Here is a 16,851-nt window from a genome sequence, read left to right as displayed (position 1 = left end):
GGACAGTATGGAGGAACCATTTTCAAGACATGTATGAATAACTAACCAGAAAGACATCTGCCGTCAGTGGATGTAACTGTTTCCCCTCTCTCCCTTTCTCCCTGTCTCTCTTCCTCTCCTTCTCCTCTCCCCCTCTCTCCCCCTCTCCCTTTCCCTCTCTCTGTCTCTCTCCCTCTCTTCCTCTCTCCCTCTCTCCCTCCCCCTCCCCCTCTCTCCAGGTTGTGGTTCTGCAAAGAGGGCACCACTTTGGGCTGTGTAATGGGGCTTGAGTCCCTTGAGGACAGATTCAAGACAGAATTGAGATGTGCTGGTTATTGCCCCATCTTTTTTGACAAATGTTAATGTAAAGTTCTCTACGATATGTTTCAGTACACTGATATCCAGTTCTCTTACATTAGAGGGCAGGACATATCTGATACTCTCTGGGTGGGTGTGGCCAGTGGCTATTTGAGGTCCTGTGTTTACTTGAAGATAGAAAAGCAGGAGGCAGAGGGGCCAGGATTTCAGACTCCAGTAAGCAGCAAACAGCTTTCCCTACAGAAAAAGACATGCCCATGGTCAGAATGAACCATCTATAAGAACCTCTGGATTCCTATTTTAAGTATTTTGTCTGATTCTGCATGCTTGTCTAATTAAGCACTATTTAAGACTTGTTATTATTTTTTAATGTCATTGTTCTTTAGTGTCTATATAAAACCAGTGTTCTCATCCAGAGAGCAATATGTGCCACCAGAAATTTTTTCTCTTAATAGCCTAAACACAAAACCAAGTTATAGCAAGATTAGGTTGTTTTTGTCTCACAGTCTGAGAAGAAGCAAGTATAGAATGAGATTCCTTATTCATCATTTCCTTTCTCTGAGTGCTTTTATCCATAGTCTTATTATAATAGAAAAGAATATACTGATAAAAACCAAGCATTTTGTTTAGCAAACTTCACATCCTTAACCATAAAAGCCTAAACTATTCCCAGTACTACTGTTCATGGCAGCTATTAGGAGCGCAAGAAGGGTCATCAAGCAGTGTCCTTTGAAAACCTCCTTTGGCCTGCCAGAAGCACTTCAGTGCTGACAGCCAAGCCATTGCCTCCCCCAAGGGAGCCGAGGGCCGTTTCCATGGAAACCCAGCCCATCTCTTCTGTGGTTTCAAAACCCAAGCTGTGCACACAGGCTGCTTCTGATTGTCCCACGTGGGCTCCCTTCCTGGGAAGATGTGCTCCTAGAGGGACTGTTGCCAGCATGACAGGGAAAAGTGGATTCCACACACCTCCCACCACCAAGACCCTAGAGCAGACAGGCCTGAGAACAGGTTCCTTTTTTAGAGGAATCATCATTCCATCACTCAAGGCTGCAGAAAATTGTGGTTTTGAATATTGAGATTTCTTAAGGCTGGAAAATTTGTATGTAAATCTATGAGTTTTAAGAAAGCCTTGAAGTCTTGACAGTCAGACAGGAATGAATGCCTGGAGCCATTTCAGAGGGAGCCAGGTAAAGCCGCCTCAACAGCCTTTCTCAGCCCAAATGCGCCACCTGCAGGTGGAGAATGGCACTTCGGCAATCCTGACCTCAATGGTGTAGGGATGGAGGAGCAGAGCCCCTGTCCTTTGCTCCTCACACAGAGAGGCCCTCTAGCCCCATAGCTACCCTCTGGCTATAGATAAGGATGTCTTGTCTACACAAGGGTACCAGGATCTTATCTACAAGGATACTACAGCAGCCCCATGGCCTCATGGCTAACAGGTGACCTCACCTGGCAAGGTTCCAAAAAGAAAACCTGATTCTCATGGTGTTTTCTCTGCAAAACAATGAAAGCACTGAAAGTGAGCTTTGTGTGTGTGTGTGTGTGTGTGTGTGTGTGTGTGTTTGTGGGGTTTTCCTATAGTAGTAATAGTAAAAAGGGTATATTTTGAACCTCTTTCTTACCAAGTAATGAATTGTAACTCTAAAAAGGACAGCCTAACTCATAGAAGTTGCTGCAAAGGTTTTTGTGGGTGGAGGTGGTAAGATCCGATTATCATTGCTTTTCCATGGTTATAATACCTCACTTCCATTTCAGGTAGAATATGGCAACTTCTGTTCCCAAAAAAGACAGATGAACGAGTAAACTGTAAATTAACTTTCACTAGGTTTTTAATTAGGAAGAGCTTTAAAATCTCCCTTCATTAGAAAATAAGGCCAACTTTGTCACTGGTGGGTAGGAAACACAGACTCTCTTTATATACCTCCAAATAGAACTGTTATGATGTTCAGTATATCTCAGGATGAGTTCACTGCTTCCAAGATTTTCTCTCAGGCAAGTTCCTCAGCACTAGGAAAACCAGCCACTCAACAAGTCCACTGAGGTGTGAAGGCCAACACAGTTATTCTGTTCAAATCCAAGTCTCCAATCATTAATGGGGCTGCTATTGACAAGCAGAATTCATTAAAACAAGCTCAGACCTGTTGTGTAACCAATCCCTATCTCAAAGATCCATCTCCTGTGTGTACCAGAGCACTCTACAGACTCTCTACCACCCTGCCACTCAGTTGGCCTTGCTCCTCGCCTAACACAAACCATGAATTACACTCTGTCCTTACATTTTGTATGGAAGATACTGACTTCTATACCATGAGATATAGATACACATTCCCTTTCATAGGACAAAAGGGAAATTAGAAAATTTCTAAACCCTGGAAATTGTTCATGGATCCAATCATGGCAATCTGCCATTTACACATTTGAAACTTGTCCAGTTCCTACGTGCACGCCTGCTCCTTGGCCCTGTCGTCCAATGTCTGAAGAAGGCACATCTATGGTGACTGGTGTGCCAGCCTCACTGTACCAGGCTATGGATTAGCCTCATTTTTGTGCCCAGGTAGCCTGCCCGTCTCACTAACTGTTCTTGGCTAACATGATGGCCCACCCTCAGCATTGCTAAGCAGAACCACTTCCTAAGCAGAGGCAAACCAAGACCTTTGGGAACAGAACACATCTGCTGACTGTTCACATGTGTGGCTTTGTTTTTGACCTGGCTTTAGACTTTCACTGTGCAGAGATTAACAGAGGGTAATTTGTTCAATGTGACACTGAATCTATGTTATTTTATGGAAAATGTATCTTTTCTTACCTTCTGTTCTTTAGTTTTACCTTCATAGTGGTACAGAGCCAGTGAAGTTGCTTTGAGAAGCATGTTTTTTGCATTACTATCTGCTTGTTCTTAGGATGGTATATTTATGAAATTATATGGAATACTGGTAGATAGTTCCATGTTTTAAAAGTGCTTGCTTTGCAAGCATTAAGGTCTTATTGCTATCCCCAGAGCCCACTGTAAAAAATAAAATTAAAAATTTAAAGCTAGACAGATGACACATGCTCATATACCTATCAGTAGGAAGTAGAAGCAGGTGTGTCCATCCCTAGGGACTCTAGCTAGCCTAATCTACTTGGTATGTTCCAGGACAGTCAGAAACTCTGTCTCTAAATAGATTATCGGTTGATAAGTAGATAGATAACAAAGAAAAGTAGGTAGGTAGATGAATAAATGGATAGATGGGTAAGCAGTGCCTAAGAAATGATGCTGATGATGTCAATTGATCTCCACATCCACTTACCCTAACATATGCACACACAGGCACATACATACACACATATACACAAGTTATTATTAGAGATACAATTACAAAGCCCTTCTATAATGCAAGTTGGCCTTAAGATGCCAGATGAATTTGTTTCTGTGGGTTTAAACAGACTTGGCAGAGGAGCCTATGGCTAATATGAGATCCCTGGCAGGGCATGCAGATGCACCTCCTACATTGTACCCCAAAATGGAGAAGTAATAGGCTTAAGGTAGAGCAGATCTGCAGAAGGTGCGTGACTAGAGAATTGTGGGTCTATTCCTCCTGCCACCCCCCAGCACAGGTACCAGCTGTCACCTTTTGTGGGCTCTAGGATCCCCCAGTCTGGACAGAATTGTGAGGACATGACTGGGAATCCCTATTCAAGGTTGGCTCAGAATAGGTCATGCCTTAGCCATGGCACACATCTTCCATGTTTGTATCTTGTCATGTGTAGGTTGTTGTGATATCAAGTCCTGCAATAACTGGCCATGGCTAATTAAATTCAAATGGACAGTAAGGAGACAGAAAGGCCATCTGGGGGCCACAAGCCTAGTGACAGAGGATGCTAGGTGCTTCGGAGACTGATGAGTCTTAAGTGGTCACAAAAACCCATGATCCTTTGTGCATGTCCTTGTGCTGGGAAATTAGGAGGCAGAGATGGATTTGTACGTGGTAATGGTCGTAAGTGAGCTAGGGACCTCCCAGATCAATTTAGTCTCTCTTAGTAGCAAGGGTACACAATAAAGAGTTTGCCTTTTGGATAAATAAAGTCAACTACCCAGGGGGGTTGATTTCCTTCAAGTAAATTACTCCATTTGCATTTGTACTTGTAGGTGTCCCACCCCTGGCTGTGACGGTTCTGGACACATCACTGGCAATTATGCTTCTCATCGAAGGTATGTAGACTCATCATAACTACCCTGTCTCCCCAGAGCAGCAGCTCCACATTGACAGGAGTGTTGCCCTCCTGAATGAATGATGTGCTGCCTGGATATGATAGTACTCAGATAAGGAGGTGTAGACTTGGAGTCCCAGGGCTATCCTCTTGGGAGCTGTTAGATTGTTCATCTCTTTTGGGTCTGTATACCACCCTAGAGTAGCAAGAAGCCACTAAAACATTTCCAGTCCTCCATTCTAGAAGAACAAAGGAAAAAGATTCATCTTGAAATGTGTTGTAAGATTTCTGAGAATGCCCCATGTAGGTGAATATTCTCAGAAAATGTTAACATATTAAGCATAAAGCTGCACAGTTACTATAAGCACAGTTGACTGTCATAGAGAGGTTTAACTTTATGTTTCCATTCCACACAATGAGCTACAATATGACACAGAACCCCCCCCCACAGGAGTTGACAATAGGCCTCCACTACCTGTCCATCAGCATAGTGGGTGCACACTTTATGACAGGTCCTGTTAGCAGAAAGAAAATCTTGGCCTATACCATCACTGAATCAGACTAGATGGGATACTTGCTAAAGGTAACAAGGCCAGCTTTCCTCAAAAGGCTTACTGACAGGTTCAGGAATCCTGCATCAGATTCCTGATGACATCTGTAAGGACAAGTGGGGATCTACAGCTAGGGGGCAGGTGGTCAGTAGAATGCAAACTGTTATCAGAACTAAGGGTTCCTGGCTGACCCCATAACATTACCACTAAGGGCAGGCAGAGTATAAGATGACTATGCAGGCACTGAGAGCTTGGGATTTTACTAAGCTAAGTTGGAAGGGTTCTTGGTCACACTCTACTATGCAAGGACTGAGTAGTGATCCAAGGTTAGGATTCTCAGGCTTCGGTCACAGAGGATGATCTTTGTCAGATTCTCAGAACTTGGGAATTGCACGGGGCCATCCCTATTTGTAGAAACAGAACAGCACATGCTGCCAAAGTACAAAGAAGCACATGGTCCCCACCAGGCTTTCTCAACTGCAGCATTTGTGAATTGAAAGTCTGTTGCTCTGGGGTTTCCCTCAAACTATAGGCTGCTGAATGGTACCATGACCCCCATCCTCAGGTGCCAATCAAGATGTCTCCAGACTTAGGCCCATCAGGTCAAGACAGGTCTGCTCCCTTGACTTGGATCATCAAGTATGCAAAATGCAGGGAGATCCTTCTGGAAGGGTTTCCAGAGTAGATGGTTGGTTTATATTAATGAGAATTAAAAAGCACTCATTAAATATATAGTCAGGTGCATTCTATTCTAGTCTTTATATTAATTTTTCTTAGGAAATAAATGCCTCTAGAACATTCATCATTTTGTAAATCTGTACAATTGAAAATGGAAGTTTCCTCATCACTCCACATCATAATGCAGTGTAAGCTTTGATCATAATGCAGTATAAGCGTGTTTACTCATTTGGCTTTTGATTTAGAATGTTATATTAGTAAGATACAAATGTGTCATTAAAATGTAATCTAGAACACGGCATTATGGTTCACATCTTTAATCCCAGTACTTGAAAGTTGAAGCAGGAGGATCACCAAGAGTTTAAGGCCAGACTAGGCTACCTAGATTTTTGTCTCAAAATAACATAGAATTAGTGTATGAGTATGTATGTATGTATGTATGTATGTATGTATGTATATGATATATATGTTGTGTTATGCATTTGCATACATATTATGTGTGTTGTGTATCTTTGTGTACATGTATGGTATGTGTGTACACTTGTGTATGTATGTGGGTATATGGCATGTATGTACATGCAGTGTGTATATATGTGTGCAGGTCATGTATATGTGGTATGTGTCTTTGTATTCATATGTGACAGTGTCCATGTTTATGGGTGTACATGGCTGTGTGTGTGTGTGTGTGTGTGTGGTTGTATGTTAGGCTTATATTTAAGCTGTGATCTATGCTGAATTAAATTCAGGTTTTATCAACAGAGTTGCAAAGCAAATTTGATTTTGAGGCGAAAACTTTGGGCAAATACTGCCTTGTAGCAGTTTTAACAAACAGAAAATAAAGTGTATTGAAGTGTTATATAATAACAAGTTCATTTATGTAGATGTTGAAATAGAGTCAAGCATATTAAGCAATAACATTGCATTCAGTTCACAGTTCTTAAGTAAATTTTCCACTAAGGAAAGACTGAGATCACAGCTAAATAAGCAAAGATCTGTATAAGTTGAGTAAAGACAAAAGCCAGCAAGTGGTGAGTACTTTCTTCAGGTTCATTGGTTCTTGGCCACAGGATGATTAGAAATTTTTCTTCTCTTTTATGTACCTGAATCCCTTCCCAGAAACACAGGTCATAAGATACATAAGATAAACCGGAGAGGAAAGTTTACCTAGACAGGGATACACTGTTCTCACAAACGCACACACATAAATATGCCACAATTCAACTCAGTTTTGAGTACAGAATATCTCCATGCTACAGTAGTAAATGATGTCTCAGTGCAAGGATTCCAAGCAGGCCCAAGGTCAGAGGCCCATGGGTAGTGTCTAGTAACCTTGGGTCTACCCTTCCTGGTCATAGATTGATACACACTTTGCCTTGTCTGGAGTTATAGAGTACCTCTGTTCTATGATGCGAGACCCTAGAGGATCACACAGACCTCTTTGGAATAGAAATAAACTGAAGACTTGTCTTACTCAGTGTGCTGTTGCTGTGAAGAGACAGCATGACCATAGCAACTCTTATAAAAGAAAGCATTTAATTGGAGCCCGCTTATAGTTTTAGAGGCTTAGTCTATTTTCATGGCAGGGAGCTTGGTGGCACACAGGCAGACATGGTACTGGAGAAGTAGCTAAGTATGCTACACGTAGATCTGTAGGCAGCATGAAGAAAGAGAGACACTGGGCCTAGCTTAGGCCCTTGAAACCTCAAAACCCACCCCCAGCCTCCAGTGACACACTCCCTCCAACAATGCTACACCTACTCCAACAAGGCCTAACTTCCTAATCCCTTCCAGTTAGTTGCACTCCCTGATGACTAAGCACTCAAACATATGAGCTTATGGGGGCACCATTCTTACTCAGACTGCCAGAATGCTATGTTCTTCCTCCTGCTGCTCCCTACACACTAAAGACAGGGAATCCGTTCTCTTTTGGGTCTGAGGAAACTGAGGCTCTAAAGATAAGAACTACAGCTGGAATTAAAGCCATGGTCTCTAGCTCAAGTGCCATATCTCCATGTACCTATGAGAACAGAATGGTACTGAAAGACCACTGGGTGGAGTGCAGCCCAGAGAGAAGACATGCACCAAGAGACATGCTAGACAGGGAGCAACTGGAAGTTGCTTGGTTTAGTTTTGAATGGTGCAGCTGTAGTCACAATGCCACATGAAACCCCCAAAATTAATTGTAACAAATATCTATGGACTGTGATGTTTTCTAAAACTGTTGTCCCATTACCTCCTCCTCCCACTGTCCTCTCATGGGCCTGCAGAGCTTGCAGAGTTTACAATCTTCAGCTGAATTTTCCTCAGAAATCTTTATCATTTCCTTGGCTTCTCAGAGATCTTCTTTGTGCTCTGCTATCCTTCCTTGGAGTATTCTTCATCTGTAGTTTGTTTGTTTGTTTTGTTTTAGCACAATGATGCAGTAACTTCTGAAGGTTCCTACTACACACAGGGTTCCCTTGTTGTCTGATTGAGCCCTCCCATTTGCCTTTCAACAGGATCATACAGTAGCAAAACACACCCAAGACTCCTTGGCTCCTACTCTTTGTCTCACAGGGATTCTGTGCCTCCAATTTAAGGAACAAAAGCTGTTCACCTGCTACAATGAAATCTCTCTTTTCACCTGAGCTGGCTAAGGCCCACGCTAGCCTGTGTCCTAAGTAATCAAGTATTACAACAGTGTTTATAGTTCTCAAAAAATTATATATATATATATATCTCCTACAAAAATTCAGTAGAAGACCCAAACTGGCTACATTCAATTCTAGGACCGTACAGCACTTTACTCCTCAAAGCAGCAACTGCTCTAATATGTAGACAAAAGAAGCTGTTGGTATTCAGAGGAAATCAAGATTGCATTCTTAGTAAAGCAAGAGACAGAGCAATAGACACCTTACCAACACCAACATCAATCCCAAGGCTCCTGGTTCTTTCCTTAGGCATGGGGTCAGGCAGGGAAGGTTGTTGCCATGCAAGATAAAACCAGCCTACTTAAGAAGTTGACTGTTATCTGTCTAACCCTGGTTTAAAGTCAGACAAACAGCTTAAGTTTAGCACAGAGATGTGAACATTAGTGTGGCATGTTGGGGCCTGCCACCAAAACCTCCTGTGACTGTCACACTTTCAGATATATACAGTTTCAAGCAAAAATGTAAATGTCCAACGAGCCCCTGAGTCAGTGGTAAGTGAATTATGGGAAACACAGTTTCTGCTTAGGAAATTTTTAGTAGTTTATAGCACGATTTCAAATTTCAGCCCAAGATTCCAGAAACCTAAACTCCCACAGATATTTATTGAGCACATACTACATTCTAGAGGTCAAGTGACAATGATAACCAAGAAGGTTCTGTCCTCAAGGTAAAACTAAGTAAGGAAGAGATGCAAAGGCCTGGGTGGAGCTTTGGGCAGTTCCATGAGGGGGGCAGGGGATTTGGTTTTTCAGAATAAGGTCAGCTGGGAATGATGGTGCCTTTTGAACATACATGGATACCATATTCAGTACAGAGGAAACTCGAGGGTATAGGAAGGTGCCAGTTGGGCAAAAGTGAGTGGCCACAACATGATCTGAGGTGTGATAGACACCAGATAGGATGGGGACTGGTTCTGTTCAAACACATCACTTTTGAGGTTCTTAGAATAAGCCAGCTAAGAAGGCAGTCTTGAGAAGAAGGAAAACTTTCTCTGACCGGGCAGGAGAAGTCTAAAGGAGTCAGTGGAAAGAAAAAAGGAAAAAGGAAAGAAAAGAAAACAAAGCAGGATTTAAGAGAGGAAATATGGGTTCAAATTCTGGTGTTAGATATGAGTCATGGTGCATAAAACTGTAGGGTTCCCTCAAAGGTCAAACACCTGCAATATTTTTCATTGTCACTCAGCAAGAAAGAGATGGTAGCTGTCTTCTTGTAAGTGCCGATTTGGATCTTAAGGAAAGACTACAGATGTTGTGAAATCTCTCTATCATCCCTGGCCTCCTGTTCTCTCCTTCCTACGGGGGCTCCAGTAAGAGCCAGGTCACAGGAACCATGATCAGAGACATGGCCAAGTGCAGGGCAGACACTTCAGAAGCCTACATGATCCCATTCCTAGGCTCATTTATAGTAAAGTCATCATGGGAATCTCTGGAATCTGTGAAGAATAATGAATTTCATGCCCATGCTTATAGCAAAAGTAGACAGTATTGAGTGTAGCTCCGTTGACAGTGTGCTTGCTTACCATACATAGATAAGTTCCCTGAAATACATAAAATCAGGTGGCATGATGCATGCATGCATGCTGCCTGAAATCTCAGGATCACAGTCTGACAAGGTGGAGGCAGGAAGATCACAAATTCAAGGTCATTATGGGCTACATAGTGAACTGAGGCCAGCCGTGTGTGTGTGTGTGTGTGTGTGTGTGTGTGTGTGTGTGTGTATGTGTGTGTGTGTGTGTGTTACATCAAGCAAAACAAAAACAACAACAAAGTAGAGTACTGGATCACTTGAAAGTCCTTGGCAGTGGCCTTGGGGGCCCTGGGACTCAGCTGGGGGTAGAAATTCATGTACTTCCATCAGTCAAGAAGAATAAGATGGGTTGAACAAAACTTTTCCAGTCAAATGCTGAGGGATCTGTGAGAATGAGGCCCTATAGCCCAGGGTTTGTAAGCCACAGAACATAATGGACAGGGAAACTGGACTTCACAGTGTCCATAGAAAAGCCTGCTTCCTCAGTCTATCCTTCCCCACTTATGTTCATCCTGATACATTCAGCAGATACTTAACTGTCACTTGCTCTGTGCAAGGCCTGGAGTAATATTTAAAGATTCAGAGAATATAAGGTGGCTCACACATCCTTAGAACCAGCCTCTTAGAGGACCCTTTGGAGGAGGGAAAGGTGAGCAAGAGGAAGCCAAGAACTTCATAGTAGATAGGACCTCCTTGTGGAGGCTAAGCTCATGGAGAGTGGCAGCATGAGGCTGAAAGGAAGGTCAAGGTCAAGGTAGAAAAGCCATCAGGGGGTACTGAGCTAGAGGTGGCAGAGGAATGAGTTGGAGCAGCAAGGAAATGGACAGCCTCACAAGTTATGCAAAGACCAAATCCCACCCTGCATGTTCCAGAATGAGATGTCTAGATATTGGGAGAGATACTCAGAAGAGGCCTAGGACATGAAGATTCCTTGAGAAAAGTCTCCAATGCCTCTCTATCCAAAACCTAGAAAATAAATAAACACATTCGGACTTCAACATTCCGTCTATAGATAAAACGAGGTGTCTACACTTCAGTGAGATGGAATAGCTCCCAGCTTGGGGCTCTTGGACTGCAGGGCTCTTGATTACATCAAGTCGGGCCTGTCTTCTCTTCTCGTTACCTCACCAGCCCTCTGTTTCTTCTCCCTCCCTCCCTCCTCCCTCCCTCCCTTCCTTCCATATCTACCCCCAGAACCTTCTCCAGCATATCTTCTCTGGTTAGTCCTCACTGTCCCTGTTTCTCAATCTGGACTTTCACCATGCCTGCAGTACCTAGTTCATTCAAGGCTCTTAACCTCCTTGAGAGGGAACTGAGAGGACATAGAGGCTATGTCCAAAATGCACTCCCCGCCCCAAGATTTTAATGTATTCCCCAAATCCCAGGCTGTAGAGAGAATCAGGTCACTTCGAGGAAGTTCTTCCCCAAGTCTGTGTTCAGTGTTTCTGAAACCTGTCTCTCCTTCAGCCTTTCTGGGTGCCCAAGAGCAAAGAAGAGTGGCATCCGGATAGCACAGAGCAAAGAGGACAAGGAGGACCAGGAGCCGATCAGGTATGGGGGCCAGCCAGGCTCACACCCATTGGATAGCCATGAGAAAGGGGGCCGGTGGGTTTCAGAAGGCATCTGCCAAGGTATAGCTAAGCCACTAGGCCAGATGAAGGTAAACCAAAGAACATCTGCTAACTGGACACAGTCTGTGTCACTGAGAAATGTTCTCTTCCCCAGAATATACTGAGGACTGCAGGCTCATGAAAGGCTATGAAGGCTTAAACATAAAACCTCTGCCATCATACTTGCTTGGTAAAACCAGTAGTAGTGCCTTTCCTTTCCTGAGGTGGTCTTAGGAGGACAGTGGCACTGAACCTTCCTCTTAAGGCCAAAGGGCTGGTGTGCCTGCTTGCATTTCATTTTCGTTTCCTATTTCTCCTTGTTTCCCCTCACTCCCAGGGCCCCAAACCTCACGAGACAAACTTGGTGGGTCTGCATTAAATTTCAGTATTAGTACTTTAAGAGATAAGTTTTAACTCACACAAAAATCAATGAAGACATAGATTATTAAGATAAACAAAAATGTATCAAAATAAACAAAAAAATAAGGAACCTATGGTATATAAAGAAAGAAATGTGGGGTTAGAGATGCAGCTTAGTTGATACAGTCCTTGTTCAAAACTCAGCACTGCATAAATGAGCATGGGTGGTACAACCCTCTAAGATGAATCTTCAAGTTCATCCTCAGTGACATAGCTAGTTCTTCAGGCCAGCCTGGACTACATGAGGTCTGTCAGAAGGGAGGGAGGGATGGACGGACGGATGGACAAAGGAGAAAGGAAGAAAAGGAGATGGAAAGGAGGGAAAAGAGGGTGGGAAGGGGAGAGAAGGGAGAAAATGGAAAATGCAAAGAAAATGCAAGCAGACACATGGCCCTGAGCAAAAGAGGTTGTGGAGTGAGCCTCAGCCTTCTCGGAGACACACTGGGATACTCTTGGCTGAGCCTGTGTTCCTCCTATACTGTGCAGGCAATCAGCAGTACAATTTCAGGATGGGTCCTCCATCTCGCTGAACCTTCCACTCTAGAGTGTTAGAAGTATGCCATCTCTTCTAACTGAACAGATACTTTGTGTCCCCTGAGAGTGCAACCACATACAGAGTGTTTCCTAAGCCTTGAGAGAATGCTGGTTGATGAAACTGCCTTTTTATTAGCATATATTAATTGAACTCCTACACTGACCCATTGGCTTTGCATTTTATCACCAGAATTCTGTCCAAAAGTAGCATTTTCTTCAGACACCTGCATCTCACCAATGCTCCTGTGTGAGTCACCATACCTCCCAAATCACAGGCATAGTCCCTTGAGCTGCCTGTCTGTCCCCAGTGTCCATTTCTAAAAGAGTAAATTCCACATATTCCCACTAGGTGGTGTCTTTCTAGATCATCTTCTTTGTCCTGATCCTCCTGCCTCCACTTGCCAAATTCTAAGATTACAGGCATGTGCAGCCACATCTAGCTCTTCCTATTTCCCTTTCTCTTGTCTAGTAGAACATAGGTGTATGCTAGTTTGTTTGTTTGTTTGCCATCACATGGGGTGACTGTGTCACATGGTCCACCATGCCCATGGTGAAGTTTGCCTCCTGTCTGTTGTCCAGGTGTCCGGTCCCTGGCTGTGATGGTCAGGGCCACATCACTGGGAAGTATGCATCCCACCGCAGCGCCTCTGGGTGCCCATTGGCGGCCAAAAGGCAGAAAGATGGGTACCTCAACGGTTCCCAGTTCTCCTGGAAGTCAGTCAAGACTGAAGGCATGTCCTGCCCTACACCTGGCTGCGATGGGTCGGGACACGTCAGCGGCAGCTTTCTAACACACCGCAGGTGAGTCCTTCTGCATTTGGTGGGTACACTTTTCATCTATAGTGGTGGATGCTGAGGGGATCAGGCTTTGCCTTCTTCCTCATCATTCATACTAAGAAAACCAAGCCCAAAAACTCCCACCAAAGTAACAAACTGTGGAGATCTGGGAAAAGATGTGTAAAGCTGCAAATTTATCTCAAAAGCACAAGCCACTTCAACTTCGTCTAACCACCAGGACCATGGTTTTCAGGCATTTTTTTTTAAATCAGGCTTCATTTACAATAAGAAGCAGATTTTAATTGTTCATGAACCCACAAGAGCATACACATAGATGACTGTAGACTGAAACATGTCTTACTTGGAATTCCAAAGCAGCCCCATCCTGAGAAAAGAGGCTGGTGTTTGTCATACTGGCCTTGTAGCAAGTCTCTATCAGATACATGAGAAAACTCCCAGGAAACTCAGCTAAACACCATTTATTTGTATTTGCCTAATTTGAATAGAAACATGATTCAATATCTTGTGTGTCCTGGGCTCCTTTGGAAAGCAATGAATGGGTCTCAGTGGTAGCCAGTCTCACAGGAAAGCCAGCAGGACCTGTCAGACTGGGTGTCTGAGTGCTGGGACCCACTTTGCACAGTATCAGTGACTGCTAGTTGTGGAGGAGACACAGGAGTTCCCTTGCTGACGCTCCATGATGCTTCATGCATGCAAGTATGCTTACACGTACCTAGGTCTATATAAAAAAAAAAATACCGGAAGTAATAAGCAGGCCAAAGGAGTAATGTTATCTTCAAGAGTTTGTGACACAGAGCCTGGACATTTTGAAATGTTTATAGTTATTGAAGAAACTCTAGGATAAGAGCACTTGCTGTGCAGGCCTGAAGACCTGACTTCAGATCACAACACCCATGCGGCAATCGAGACCTGCTCCTCTGTGTGTGGTATTGCTGGCACTGAGGGGATTCCTAGGGCCTGCTGGTTGCCAGCCTAACCAAAACCCCCTGTGAGATCCTGCCCCAAAGTAACAAGGTGGAGAGTAAGAGCGGAGGACATCCAGTGTCCTCTGCCTCCATGTGCTCACAGGTGTGCACACCCTTCATATTAATTTATATATTAATATGCTACACACACATATAAGTATACACAAAAAAAGGAAGGAAGAAAGAAAATAGTCCTATTTGTGTAGAAAAATCCAGTGATCTAAATACTTAGTAAAAAGAAAAATGAAGGTCTTTCCCATGATGCATTTTCCCAACTACCTTCCAAGGTTAGTGGTTCCAGTTTTCTCTCAGAAGTTTCTCTTATACAATTTTATATATATTACACCTACCACCAGGCCTGGTCAGTTAGTTGATACAAACAGGTCCTTGCATAGACACAAGAAGGCCCATCTTGTTCACAGTGTGCCTGGGACCAGCAGATAGCAGGGCAATTACTCTGGTGGTTCCCAGCTCCCCCCCCCACAAACCCCAATTCCAGGGCCAGCCTCTCCCATCAGGCGTCACTTCCTGCCACCCTTAGGGTCAACTATCACAAGGAAGGTTGGAGACACTTCCCTCTTCAAACACCTGTGCGTATTTGTCTGATGTTGTATCAGCAGCCCTGCAGGACCCAGTCTGCAGGACAGATATGTTTATCAAATTCTAACAGATAGTGCCAAAATGCCCTCCACAGAATCCCTCATCCCATAACTTCAGCTAATGTTAACATTTTAAGATGTTAATAAGCCTGACATGAGCTTGCTAGCATGGCAAAGATAAAGTTTCAGACCCTGATTGAAGCTACGCAGGCTTGGTTACAGGCTGCCTAGGTTGCAGACAGGCCTCAGAAGAGGTGGGACATTCTGTAAGGCCCTGAGAAGTGCCATCTCAGGTCTGTACACTTTAATTTTAGTAAAGACGCTGAGGCATGGGTGGGTGGATGTTTATTCCATCCTCTAAGGCTGCGGTTTACTTGGCACAACGGAGTGTAGAAAGTATCAGCTGTTCACACACTGCCCTCAAGGCTCCTAAGCAAGGAGACGCACTGGAGCACAGGTACCACGGTGACGAGGAGCAGCCAGGGATACAGCCTATCCACTTCTCCCCAAATACACAAGCATCTTTGCTGTGGGGCCAATTCCTGCTCATCCACCACCCCTTCAGACCCTTCCCCTCAAAAGTGTGTGTCTCTGAGAACTCCATGGTGCTCACCAGTTTCTTGCCGCTTCCTCGTGGCGCTTTTCTCGGGTTGTTATTGATAGAGATGGGCCTATGGTGTGAAGTAGTACATCATGGTCGGGTGTGTACACCATGCATGGTGCATATCACATACTTGGCAATATGTTCACTTTCCTTGTTGCTCTTTTCCACAGGGGGCTTGTCCCCAGTGGTCCATGTGTGGTCAGAATATCCGGATGTTATAGCTAAATGCCAGTGGCAGGGCCAAGGGGGTCCATATGTGTCCTGAGAATTAGTCCAGACTGCTGATCATGGTCACATCTGAATGGGTGTTGCATTGTGATAGTCACTGTCAAAGCCACTAACATGAGCCTCTCAGTTCCTTTCAAATGAGGGAAGCACCTGGAGACAAAGTGGAAACCCTCAAAAGGAAGTTAGTAGATAGTTCTATAATGATATTGATATAATGTAATGATATTACCAGATATAGGTGAAAAAAAAAAAAAACCATGGCTTTGTATAGGAGCAAGTGGAGATCCAGAAGATGTGGTACAGGAAAATGATTCTTACTCTCCCTAACAACCTTAGAGCCCAGCCATATGACCAGGGTGCAGTTCAGTACATATAATCAGAAAGTGCCACCAAACCAGCATTTGGATGCTCATTGAGGCCAAGTTCCATGCAGGGCACAGCAGTAAGACTTGAACTCAACTCAGAGCCACCATGAAGACCTCAGACTCAGGGCAAATAGAATGGGACACGTGCAAATAAAGGACAGAGCACAGCGAAGCTTCGAGTGAAAACTGTGGAAGCTCCCTGGAAAACCAAGGCATCTTGAGAATTCCTTCATGGAAATGTCAGCCTGTGCCTCCCCCCACCTCTCTCTCTCTCAAACAGCTAATGTAATGGTGCATTAGCCACTCACTTTACTCAGGGACATAAGTGGAGATACTTCTTCAGAAGAGCTAAAGGAGTTCAGGTGTGGTCTGCAAAGCTGCATCTCAAAGTGTGTTCTCTGGAGAAAAGGAGGCCGTGCTAAGAGGAGGGGAGTCATACAGCAACAGGGTAACCCCAGCACCAGCAGCGTCAAAGAGATGGGTCTCATCCCCAGGATGAGTGAGCCCAGATGAATATAGACAATGGAGGGTATTGTGATGAGGGTCTTAGATGAAGCCTAGCTTTTGTAGTTCTATAGAAGGCATAGAAGACTAGGAAAGGTGGTAAGAGGCAGAAGGAGGAACTGAGAGAGGGAATATTAAGCAAGAGGATAGATGGCCCCAGCCACAGCAGGACTAAGAAAACCTGGAGCATTGGGTACAGAAAAGAACTAGGTTTTAACTTTGGGCATATCAATGGGCACTGCCAAATGTTAAGAGACTAAAACCTTTCTCGATGTGATGGAGTCAAAGCT

General features: G+C 44.1%; 1 protein-coding gene across 8 annotated transcripts in view; it reads left to right on the top strand.

Annotated features, from left to right (window-relative positions):
- The window catches only part of Myt1l (myelin transcription factor 1 like), a 259,766-nt gene that overhangs the window by 221,633 nt on the left and 21,282 nt on the right, over positions 1-16,851 (top strand). For all 8 annotated transcript variants that reach the window (XM_051201288.1, XM_051201284.1, XM_051201286.1 and 5 more), the window contains 3 exons: positions 4,427-4,489; positions 11,402-11,485; positions 13,078-13,299. In XM_051201288.1, the coding sequence (XP_051057245.1) occupies positions 4,427-4,489; positions 11,402-11,485; positions 13,078-13,299 (369 nt within the window). The remainder of the gene's footprint in view (positions 1-4,426; positions 4,490-11,401; positions 11,486-13,077; positions 13,300-16,851) is intronic.

This window comes from Phodopus roborovskii, unplaced genomic scaffold (assembly GCF_943737965.1).
Source record: "Phodopus roborovskii unplaced genomic scaffold, PHOROB, whole genome shotgun sequence".
Taxonomy (NCBI): Eukaryota; Metazoa; Chordata; class Mammalia; order Rodentia; family Cricetidae; genus Phodopus; species Phodopus roborovskii.
The sequence above is the reverse complement of the archived record's forward strand: the minus strand, read 5'-3'. Positions and strand labels throughout refer to the sequence as shown.